The sequence below is a fragment of the Manis pentadactyla genome, chromosome 10 (assembly GCF_030020395.1).
Source record: "Manis pentadactyla isolate mManPen7 chromosome 10, mManPen7.hap1, whole genome shotgun sequence".
NCBI lineage: Eukaryota > Metazoa > Chordata > Mammalia > Pholidota > Manidae > Manis > Manis pentadactyla.
The window spans coordinates 837167-849001 of NC_080028.1; the positions used below are offsets into that span (position 1 = coordinate 837167).

At 65.9% G+C, this 11835-nt stretch overlaps 2 protein-coding genes across 2 annotated transcripts; both read right to left on the bottom strand.

Moving 5' to 3' along the window:
• Positions 1–4309: 4309 nt before the first annotated feature.
• Positions 4310–7405, bottom strand: PIM3 (Pim-3 proto-oncogene, serine/threonine kinase). The gene is made up of 6 exons (XM_036906663.2): positions 6751–7405; positions 6550–6659; positions 6414–6464; positions 5964–6333; positions 5439–5615; positions 4310–5363 (listed from the first exon to the last, which is right to left on the bottom strand). The coding sequence occupies exons 1-6, from the start codon at positions 6833–6835 to the stop codon at positions 5176–5178; spliced, it is 981 nt and encodes a 326-aa protein (XP_036762558.2). The 5' UTR covers positions 6836–7405; the 3' UTR covers positions 4310–5175.
• A 3288-nt stretch (positions 7406–10693) lies between these two features.
• LOC118923175 (uncharacterized) lies at positions 10694–11595 on the bottom strand. Its single transcript, XM_036906661.2, has 2 exons — positions 11143–11595; positions 10694–10966 (listed from the first exon to the last, which is right to left on the bottom strand). Exons 1-2 carry the CDS (start codon positions 11593–11595, stop codon positions 10694–10696), a joined length of 726 nt encoding a protein of 241 aa, XP_036762556.2.
• Between the last annotated feature and the right edge of the window lie 240 nt (positions 11596–11835).

Here is an 11835-nt window from a genome sequence, read left to right on the forward strand (position 1 = left end):
CTCTGATGACAGGGTCCCGCTGGGCACCCCCTCCCGCCTATGGGATGGGCCCAGGTTTCTGTTTATGACCTTGGGTGGGTCCCTGACCTCCCTGAGGCTTAATTTCCTGACTTGGCTCATTGGGTGCTGGGTACAGGTGACCCACTCCCAAAGGAGCCCCCTATTCACCCAGTGGGACCCACCCCACCCGGGCCAGCAGCTGGGGCCCAGCTTCCCAGGAAGGACTTTCTGGCAGGGGCCACGTGAGTGGAAGGGAAATGCCCAGTGCGGGGGCAGCAGGCCTTGCCTCCACCTGCCCGTCCAGGCCTGACTGCCAGGAACTCGGGGAGGTGGGTGTCAGCGCAGAGCTCATGTTTTGCCAAGGCTGCCTGGAAAGCTGACAGCCTCGAGGTCATGTGCTGGAGGCTCAGAGTGAACCCCCAAGGGCCTCTGTGGAGAGAAGAGGACCACTGAGAAAACCTGGAGATGTGGGGCCGGCCCCCACCCCGCACCCAGCCACAGCCAGTGGTCAGAGGATGACGGACAGAGGCCCGGCGAGCTCCTACCCACCCCCTTGGCTGCGTGGCAGGTGCCTGGCCCAACCGCCCTCCGGGCCCCCCGTGGCCCAGAGCGTCCCTCCCTCCACACGTCCTCGCAGAGGCCTCTGTGCCTCCAGCTGGCGTGGCAGCCCTCCGGGGCCCCTCAGAGGGCCTCGCGTGGTGCCAGTGTCCACAGACCAGCTGAAGGCCTCTCGGCGGCCGCCTGCCTGGGCCCCGCAGCCTGCCTCGCGATCCACCGTCCCCTCACATCCCTGCCAGCTGGGGTCTGGGTGCCCAGGAAGGATGGGGGGGCCTCCCAGGGTCCTGCCAGGGATGAGAAAGTTGCTGAATTTTCTGAGCAGCTTGGGGACCAGAGACATGCCAAGGTTTCCTTCTGGGAGCTGCACCCGAGGAAAGAAACTCCGCGAGGCTCTGACAGGGGCAGGCTGGTGGGGCTGTGTGTCCTGGCCTCTCTTCCGGCGGAGCTGGGCCAGCCCTGGCAGGTGGGCAAGGGACCAGGGCACGCAGCCTGTAGTGGGAGAGCGGCAGCTAAGCCATACCTGGCCACGGTGTGGGCACAGCTGGCACCTGCCAACCCTCGGGCCGGCCATGAGCAGACCAAGCAAAGCCTGTCTCGGGCCCAGCTGACAGCCCCAGGAGGGCACACGGCCTGTCCAGCAGGTGGCAGGAGCACCGGAACAGGGGTTGTGCCCACCAAGTGTGTTCAGATCCTGAGTCTTTCTATGGTGAGTTCCGGGTTCTGTGTGACCACAAGGAAAGTCCCCGAGGTTGGACGCTATCCAGAACTCGACCTAGGGGTTCTAAAGGAGACTCGATATTAAATTGGTCCAGATATTGACAGAGATGAGGCGCTGGCCTGGGAAGGCTGTCAGAGCCACTGGGGTTGGTGGTGCAGGAACCCAGGCCTGCCTAGGAGCTGCCGGCCCAGAGGGGAAGGAGGGCAGGACAGGGTTTCAGGGATTGGTCCCCCAGTGCAGACTTCAGGCTGCCGGAGTCCCTGCTCCAGCCCCAAGCTGTCCAATGTCCCAGCCTGGGGCTGGTGAGGGTCCTGCATGTGGGAACAACCCCATCCTGGCCCAAAGAGGCCCTGGGTCAGAGGAGACCCTCTCCTGGCCCCCAGCCCCCAGGCTCCTTAGACAGGGCTGGTGCTGACAAGCAGAACAGATCCTATCCCAGGTGATGGGGTCCTGCAAGCCTTAGGACCCCCTAAAGCTTGGCATAAGCGCACTGCCCCTGGGCACTGATGTGTCTCTTCCTTGGCAGCCTCCTGGCCACGAGGACAGCTGGGGTGGGACGCTGGCCCACCCTGGGTCCCACAGACAGCCCACCCTGTGCACACACGGTCACTCGACCCTGAGTGGGTGCTGGGGTCCTCAAGGCTGCCCAGGCAGGATCTGGGGGGCTGCAGGACCCCCAGCCAGATCTCGAGCAGGGGCAAGGGGTGCAGGCCAGCTGGAGCTCTAAGTTTCTGGGGGCAGGGCTGGGTGGCCAGGAGTCACAGGAAGAGGACTGGGGGTCCTGCCTCCGTGCCATCCAGAGCTGCAGGCCCAGCAGAGCCCCGCAGAGCCCGAAGGGCAGCAGCAGGACGGCCAGGACAGGCGCTCCAGCGGGAATGCAGGGGCAGGAGCTCTGGAATGCTGCCTGTGTCTCCAGGGCCTGGAGCTGTGCCCATGGGCCAATCTCTGAAATGCCCTCGCGCTAGCACCCAGGGGGCCGAAGCTCCTGGCAAGGGTGCTGTGTGCTGGGCCTCTCCCATGCTCAGTGGTCATCGGCTGCCAGAAGGGGTCTCAAGTCCGGCTCTCGGCAGCTCCCTGCTGTGCAGGGACGGGGAGTGGGGACCAGTCACACCTGGGCACCTGCACAGGTCCTTGCCTCTCTGGGCCTCAGTTCTCCAAGGACAACAGGAGGAAAGGCCTGGCCTGCAGAGCTGGGGACTCAGGTATGCACAGAGCACCCAGGCCAGAAGCAGGCGTACAGTGGTGCCCAGTGGCCCCAGGGAGGGAAGAGGCGCTCATGGGGAACCCCAGCCGGTACCACCAGGGTGGAGACACGGGGGGCAGGAGCTGAGGGACAAAGTGGGGACGGCCAAGCTGCTTCCCTCCCGATCTCCCCTCTCTCTCTCTTGCCCTGCCAGAGTGGGCTCAGCCTTTCTCCTGGACTAGCCCCACATGGAGTACTGATGCCCCCCGACATTCCTGACCTCTGGGCCTACCCTCTGACCCCAGCCCACATCCACCTGCCCCACTGGCCCTGACGCACAGGCCTGGGCTTCCTCCTACCCTGGTGGCACCCTCTCTCTGGTCACCTGTCCCTGCCAGCAGAGCTGGGCCTCCCCCTGGGCAGGAGAGATGTCACCTCTGGCCACAGCTTCTGCATCCCTCGAACCCACAGCAGCCACCTGCGGGCCTGCCCATCCACCACCAGGGCAGACTAAGAGGGCTTGGAGGGCACTGTGCCCTCCACTCCAGGAACAAACTTGGGGAGTCTGAGAGACCTGGACACTCTGGTCTTATGCTTAGATGGGTGGTGGCCTCAGGCAAGGTGCTCAGCCACCCTGGGCCTCTGCGCCACCTGTGGAGGTTGCGGAGTGGACAGACTTAAGCAGCAGCTCCATGTGTGGGGCTGGCACATGTCCTGGAAGTGTGGCCACCCTGGGGGCTTCGGCTCTCACCATGCAGGGTGCCCCCCCGCCCCACCCCCTGGGCCACGGCCTCCTGTTCCGTGGTTCCTCCTCCTCGGAAGGCTCCAGCTGAGAGCCCCTGTGCCTTCCCACCAGGCTGCAAGCTCCAGGGCACCAGCGCAGGGTGTCCGGACACAGCCCGGGGCTTGACTCGGGATCCTCCCCACAGTGCAAGCGGGCCTGGTGGGCAGTCCAGTGGGTGGACAAGCAGATGGGTGAATATAGGGGGCTGCCCAGCACGACGAGATGCATCCTCCGCCAGCAAGTGCGGGAGCCGGGATCACGGTGACATGCGAGCCACTGTCACCAAGACGGGGCACGCCAGGGATACTGGTGCTCAGCCCTCTCCAAGGGCTCCCCTAGGAACTCCAGCTCACAGGCCCAGGCTGCCCGTGGTCCTCCCCCTGGAAGGAGCACCCCGGGGCTCACAGGCTAGGACCACAGGACAGGTGCTGCTTCTCCTCACACCCTGCTCGCCATGGAGCCTACGGGAACGGCCGCCCCTTAAGAACGACTCCCAGGTCCCAGGCAGGTCACACACCGACCCCCGGGACGGCCAGGAGCAAGCCAGGAGCCCCCACCCAGCACTGCACCCCTCCACCTGTCAGCCAGGCCAGACCGCTCTCAGGACCCGCTCCCCTGCCTCTGAACCACCCTCCCAGCCCCTCCCCCTGGCAGTCCTCACCCTTCAGAAACCCTTCCTGTCCTCTGGGGCAGCACGGACCCACCATGCACACCTCCGAGGGACCTGAGCACGAGCCATTTCTTCTTCCTACCCAGCTGGGCCTCCTGAGAACAGGCCCTACGGCAGCCCCCCTCAGACATGCCTCCAGACCAATGGCGGCAATGCCACCCCTGGGGCCTGGTGCCCACTCACCTCCCAGAGGCCCCTGACAGCATGGCCTGCTGCCCTTGGCGCAGTGGGGGCAGCGGACAGGGCGACAAGAGGCCAAGAGCTGCACCCAGCCCCTCTGGCCTGCCTCCCCCTCATAGGGAATGGGGGCAGGGCAGGGCCGCCCAGTGACCAGAGGCGCCTCCCCAGGACTTCTCCCACCCCAGACCCACAGACCAGTAAACACAGACTAGCTGCTACATACAAAACAATTTAATTGAAATACCTGTATAAAAAATATGATCTCCAGACATCTTGCTTTTGAACTGAAACCCCATCCACGAGGCCCACACCGGGATCACAGAAACACAGCTGCTGAAATAAATTAAAGGCTTGAGACTCTGTCCCCCACCCTCCAGCTTCCAGAGCCAACAAGCAGGTTGTACAAGGTCAATAATTTAAAACCCACCCCCGGGGCAGAGAGCCTCCTCCAGGTGGCAGCCACCCACTCCCTTAAATTAGCCACTGTACAAGTCTACCTTCCGACAGACACAGATAGGACTGGGACCTGAGGTCCACACACAGCCACATCCCGGAGCCCAGGGGCCTGGAGGCGGCAGGGCTGCTGGAAAGGAAGAACCTCAACAAATAAATTAAACAATAAATAGCCCTCCTCTGGGGTCACACCATAAATAACAGACGTGCGCACGCAGGGCGTGCGGGTGGGCAGCAGGGGCCCCAACATTGCATTGCTCGTGCACAGATACGCCCAAACAGGGCAGCACAGGAGGTGGGCAGGGGGCCTGAGTGCTTCTGGTCCAGCCCAGTCAACAGGGAGGCCTGAGGGCAGAGGCCAGCTCCCCGGGCAGCACGGAGGAGGGATGATCTCTGTTAGGGCCCCGCCCTGGGCAGCCAGGCCTTCGCTTCCACCAGAGCGTCTTTGGACAGAGGTTGAGACACCAAGTCCCGTGAGAGCAGCTTTCATGAAGGCACTCAAAGCAGAGGAAACGCCCCGAGCCAAAGGCTAAGTCCCAGGGGCCAGAGGTCATCGCTTTTGCAGGGAACAGGCAGTCCAGCTGGGGCAGGTGGTCCCTCTGGCGCCCATGGCCAGACGCAGGCCGCCCTCACAAGCTCTCGCTGCTGGAGGTGGTGCTGGCCCCGTCGTCGGCGTCTAGGCCACAGAGCCGCAGGTCACAGCTCTCCGAGGGGCACCCATCGGCCCCCAGCATCCAGGGGTGGGCAGAGATCTGGTCCAGCGAGGGCCGCTCCGAGGGCCGCAGGGACAGACACCACTGAATGAGCTGCTGGCACTCTGGGGGAAGGAGGGAGCGTCAGAGGGGGGCTGGCTCCTCTGAGCCCTGCGCCAGGGGCCCGGCCCCCAACACACCTGGGGAAACCCTCCTGCGGAAGCACAGGCGGCCGCGAAGAATCTCTTCATCCTGCTCGAAGGGAATGTCCCCGCACACCATGTCGTAGAGCAGCACGCCCAACGACCACACGGTGGCCGAGCGCCCGTGGTAGCGGTGGTAACGGATCCACTCCGGGGGGCTGTACACCCGGGTGCCTGGAGGGCACACGGGGGTTAGGAGCCCACCCGGGGGCGGCGCCCGCGACTCAGAGCTCCCGGTTCGCCACGTCCTCAGAGCCTACGAGTCATCACCCTGGAAAAACCCCCGCGGGCGCCCCGCCCGGTCGGCGGAGGAGGAGCGGTCACATGAGCCGGCGCTCGGGTTTCACAACAAACAGATGTGAGCTGACGCCGGGCGGGGGCCTGGGCTTCCCCACGCCCTGCAATGCGGGCCCTCGCCCCCGGCGCACGCGCGCCCCCGGCCGCCAGCAACCCCCGCCCCCACCGCGGCGGCCAACAGTCCCCTTCCCCGGCGCCGCGGGCGTTACCCGCCCGAACGCTCACCGTCGAAGTCGGTGTAGACCGTGTCCTTGAGCAGCGCGCCCGAGCCGAAGTCGATAAGCTTGAGCTCTCCGGAGCGCAGGTCCACGAGCAGGTTCTCGTCCTTGATGTCACGGTGCACAACGCCGCAGCCGTGGCAGTGGCGCACGGCCGCCAACACCTGCGCGAAGAAGCGCCGCGCCAGCGGCTCGGCGAGCGCCCCGCGCTCCGTGATGAAGTCGAAGAGGTCCTGCGCCGGCTCGGGCCGCTCCAGCACCAGCAGGAAGCCGTCGGGCCGCTCGAACCAATCCAGCAGGCGGATGACGCCGCGCCCGCCGCCCGCCGCGCCCACCTTGCGCAGGAGGACCACCTCGAGGGGCGCGGCCGCGCCGCCCTGGGGACACGGCTGTCAGCGCGAGGCCCGCCCGCGGCCCCGCCCGGCGCCCCGCGGCCCGCCCGGCGCCCCGCACTCACGATGCTGCCCCACTCGGTCACCCGCTCCTTCACCACGTGCTTCACGGCCACCTGCGGGGGGTGCGACTGGTCAGGCCCGCAGAGCCGCGACGGCGCGCGGTGGGCGAGACCCGCGTCCATACGCGGCTCCACTCACCGGGAGCCCGTCGGCGATGCGACTGCCCGCGTAGACAGTGCCGAAGCCGCCGCTGCCAAGCACGGCGCCCACCTGGTACACTTTCTCGAAGCTCTCCTTGTCCGCTTTGGCTATGGAGACGGCGCACAGGCGGGGTTGGTGCGGCCCTGGTCCCCAAAACCCTGCCCCCGGCGCCCCCAGACCTCCAGGCCCCGCGCGCACCTGGTTGCAGGATCTTCACCGGGAGGTGGTCCACACCGCTCGGCCCGCAGAGGTGCGCCAGGGAGCCGAACTTGGACAGCAACATCGCGGACGTCGACAGGGCGCGGGTCCGCGGCCTCCGGGCTCTGCGCCGCCTCTCGTCCGGCCCGGCTCCCCGTGCGGCCGCGGACACGGAAGGGCGGCCGCCCCGGGCCGCGCGGAGCCCGAGTCCTGGACAGCGGCCGCGGCGGCAAGGCGAGCGCGGGGGCACAGGCCCTCAGGGAGCCGAGACCCGCTCGGGCGAGGCCGTTCGCGCGGCGCAGAGCCCGGGCCGACCCGGCGTGGACAGCGTGTACGCACAGCCGCCGAGCCGCTCGCACGCCCGACCGCCTCGCCCCGGGGTTTTGGGTAGCGGTGGCCCGTATCCTTCCGCGGAGGCGGGGAGCACCGAGTCCCCGCCCCTCACGTCGGGGGCCGCGCGTTGGGTCGCACCCAGTAAAGGCCCGCGAGCGGCCGAGGCGAGAGCGAGGTGAGGCTAGGCGCCGCCACCCCGGGTGGGCGAGACCCGGCGGCGTGGGACGCGGCAAGCCGTCCTGGACTACCTCGTTGTGGTAGTGCCGCGGAGGCGCACGGCGTGTCGTGGCACACCACGGCTCTCCGCTCACTCACACACTTTCTGCGCACGCGCAGTTCCCGCGCGAACGGTAGCCTTAGCGCGTGGGGCGGGGCAGAAGGAGCCAATGGGAACCGAGCTTTTCAAAGGACCTTGGGCCCCAGCCAATGAGGGAGTGTTTGAGAGGCGGGGCCACGAGCCCCCGCCCCAGGCCGCGCCAGTGCAGGTCGGGTAGCTCGAGCGCCTTTCTAAGTGGAGTCTGGAGCGGGCGACGGTAGCTGAGGCCCGGTGGGCAGCAGTGTTTCGCGGAGCGACGCTCCCCGCCGCCCAGGACCGTGCGCACGCATGTGCGTCTCCGGCGGATCGTAAACCCCTGCACGCAAGTGGCTTGGTGCTGGGAGGCGGAGCCGTCCCTCGGGGACGCCCGCTCAGCTACCCCGCAGGGGCACGCTCAGCCCCCGGGCGTGGGCAGAGGGCCCACCCTGCCCCCGACGCCCCCTCCTTTCCACCCGGACGCCGTTCTGACCTGGGCGTGACCTCGAGCCTGCAGGCCGAGGTTCCTGATCACGCCCGATCTCCTTGGCACCTTTGCCCTGCTCTGCTTTTGCCTGGAGCTCCCTTCCTAGCTCTCGGCCCACCTGGCTGCCCTCCAGGCCCAGCTGCTGTCCACCTCTACTAGGGAGCCCACTTTGCCGCAGTCAGGACCCGAATCAGCCCGGGTCCACATGACTGTCCACACTGCCCTCTGTGTCCTGTGCCACAGACTCACCTGTGTGGTGTTATCCAACCCTACGGGTTGCCGACCTGTGCCCTAGGTCAGTGGCCAGAGCCATGAGCTTGGGGCTGGGGAGGTGTGAGCAGCCATCTGCCAGTCCCCATGACTGAGCCGTGGGTGTCCACAGCCTCCCACCACAAGTCCCAGAGAGGGTTGAGGTTTGGGGGAACTAAGAGGTCAAGGTACTGGGCCTTCTGGCACTGCAGGGGGCCAGGCTAGGATCTAATCATTGCAGCCACATCCCTGGGCCGCCTGGAATTGACTTCAGGTATGACCCCGCCTGCCCGCCGCCCCCCAGGCATGTACCCGTGTTGGAGACCTGGACTGGCCTGCTGGCTTCCTCGACACACCCAGCTCCTCCAGGTCACACCCCTTCCTTGCCAGTGTCACTGTCCCAGGACAGAGTGGACCCTCCAGTGGTCCAGCTGGTTCCAGCCTTTGGGTGCTCTGTCCACCACCTTCCTGCAATGTGGGTCCGTGAAGGTGGGCCCAGGACTGGCAGGTCAACCATGGGCCCCAGGCCAAGGCAGGGCCGTGAAGGGGGTCCTATCTAAGGTAGGATGTTGGGGCTCACCCTTCAGCAGAACCCATACAGCACCTGTGCAGGAGGATGGGCTATTGGCCACTTGTGGGCCCTTCTAGAGGATCCACAGAGGACCCCAGAGCAGATGCCCCAGATGGTGGGTCCCCTCAAGCTGTTACAGGCTCCGGGACCTGTGGCCTCTTGGGGCTGGTAAAGGTGGAAGTTTTGGGTATGCCTGGGGTCTAGGTGGTGACCATGACTAGATGTGGTTCTGAGGGCAGGTCCAACTCCACGGAGAGCAGCCGAGGTCCCCAGTGGCCCCCCCAATGAGTGAGCCTCCAGGCCAGACCTTGGGTGCCCTGGCCCATGGGCCCAACTGGTCTCTAGCCTTGGGCAGCCAGCATCCTGGGAGGGCCCTTTCCTTCAGAAAGGGTGTCCCACCCTCAGCAGTCGGTCCTCCCCGAGCTCTGAAGGGGGGCTGGGCCATCTGTGGAAGGCTTGGAGGGCTACTCCATGGTAAGGGAGGGTCCCCGGCCTGGTCTGGGGACGGAACACAGAGCAGGACGCAGCCTGTGTCCTCGGGTCTCCATAGAGCCTCCGTGTCCCCCAGACAGTCACGTGTGTTAAAGGTGTGCAGTTGCATGAACATGTGTGTGTGTCCATCCTGCACCCACTATGAGTTTTGGGACCTGGATCACTCCAACCCCCAACTAGTAGCTGCCATCTTCATTGAGGCCTCTTTCAGGCTCCATCTGGCCTGAGGAGTGGGCTGGGCAGGGTGCAGCCACTCTCTCCTTGTGCAGGGGGCAAAGCCGAATCGAGACTCAAGGGTCTTTTGCCCTTGAGAGGGACCCCAGGCCACCCCTTCCCTGCAGGTCTGATCCATGCCTTTCCTGGCCATGTCCCCGGCCATGCAGGATGCCAGGCCAGCCTGTTTTTTCCTGGTTCCTGGAAGGCCCATCCGGTGGGCCTTAAAAATAGCTCTGGGCCCCACAGGCAGCCCCAGCCCAGGCCAGCTACTCCTGGGCAGCAGAGTGGGGGCCACTCCTGCAGACAGCAGGGCGAGGCCACCAGAAGGAGGACTTTACTGGGGATGAGGCCACATCCTTACCCTGCTGCTCCACTGGCTAGAGGGTCAGCCATGTGCCCTGGCCTCCCACTACATTCAGGTGCCTGAGGCTCAGGCCAGCGTAGTGTGGGTGCCCCCACCCATTGCTGCTCAGAGGGACAGCAGCACCTCATGCCAAGGCCAGGTGCCTCGTCAAGTTTCTGTTCTCAAGGCAGGTGTTTCCTGAAGGGGGAGCAGGGAGGGTCCCGTGCCCCGCCCCTTACCCTGGAGGCAGCTGGCCCCTGCCCAGCCAGCTGGTCACCCTGTTCTGCTGGGGGGAGGGGCTGTGCTGCTGCCATGGAGCCTGGAGTCAGGCTGGCCCCCTCCAACTAGGAGGCAGAGGAGGACGGATGGAAGCTGGCCTGGGCCACTCACACTGTCTGCCACACAGACGTGCACACTCCTCACAAACACGTATGCACATGTCACACATGCAGACAGCCTCCCACACACTTATAAACATGCCCACAGAGTTGGGGAGAAAAGGGGACAGAAACATACTGGGGGATGTTCCCGCTGCTCCCCAGGTCCCCATCCCCCTGGCTTCCCAGGCTCTGTCTGTCCCACCCCAGCCCCTCTGGCCCGTCCTAGGCCCTTTTCCCCTCCCCTGGGGTCTGGTCCACCCCAGTCCCCATGCCAGACCAAGGCCCCCTCAGTCTGCTACTTCCAGCTGCCCCTGCACACCCCACAGGTCGGCCCAGCCCCGCTTGGCCCTGGGCCTGGTCGTGACTGGAGGTTCCCCCACCTGCCCCTATCCATCGCTGAGGCCCGTGACTCCGTCCCTCCTCCCAGCCTCCTCTTTACGCACCCCCACCCCCGCATGCTGTCTGGGCTCCTCTTTCTCCCCCTGTCCTGCCTGGGCCCCTCCAGAGCTGCCCTGGGCCATTAGGTGAGTCCCAGTGACTCGGCCCACAGTCACAGCTGTCACCCAGGCCCCTCTGCCCTCTACTCCCACTGCAGGAACCCCTGGCCCACTGGGCCTGACCCCTTTCCAGTCCCCATGCCTGTCATAACAGCCCCCAAGATGGCACCCGACTCTTTGCCAGCCCCTGCCTGGCTCTGGAAGCTCTCTCCTGCGCAGTGCAGGCTGCCTGCAGTGCAGTGCCTGCGTGGAGGTGCAGCCCCGCTGCTGTGGGGAGGTGCCCTCCGGCCTCTCACCTGCTGGGGAGGGAGCCAGTAGAGCTGCGCCAGGGTTCTGCACTGTTCCCCAAAGGCAACCTGGGGCAGGGCAAGATGGGGCATGAAGCAGTGGCAGCCGGTGGGCAGCAGTGGCCTGCATGACTCTGGCCTCCCTGCCCAGGAGCCCCTGCCCAGCCTGATGCTTGGCCAAGACAGCCTGTGTTGGCGGCTGTCACCCCTCTGGAGCCCCACTGCTGCCACCATAGAGCGTTTACCAAACAGGCCGCCTGTGGCCAGGCAGCCAGCACCTGGACTTTCAGCCAAGGGGATCCTGAAAAAGCAAAGGTGCTGTGGGAGTGCCCAGGCCTGACCTGGGGAGAGGCTGGGTGCCCAGGGGAGCCAACCCCAGACACAGCTGGCTGGTGGGGGCTGGCGAGGGCGGGTGATGGGACTCTGCCCAGGCCCCAGGGGTCCTCCCTCTTACCCAGAGTCTCTGGCCGGGGACAGGAGGTGGGTACAATGTTTGCACTAAGCCAGCTTCCCAGCCACTGTGCTGGGGCCCCGTGCACTGACCCCACCCCATTCTTTCCCCAGCGCTGCCTTCTCCCACCCTCCTTGGGGCCATCCTCTGACCCAGCCCGGGTACTGTGGCGCAGTCCCCACACAGCCACTGACCCACGCCAGAACCACAGGCATGTCCGCAGCCTCTCCCAGCAGGGCCCCGCCATCTGTGGAGCCGGAAGGATCCCATCAGGTGCATTGCATGGCACACAGTAGGCACCTAATAGGTGTGGCTGTGGAGGCTCTGGCTGTTGTCCTGGGCATGGGCCCAGGATTTCATTGATAGAGCTTGAGGGACCCGCTGGAACAAAGAGGCCTGGGGTGGAGACCCGACACACCCTAGCAGTCCTGCCGCCTCCCTGCCGAGACCTTCACGGTCAAAGTGGCCGGCCTGGGCACAACTGAGG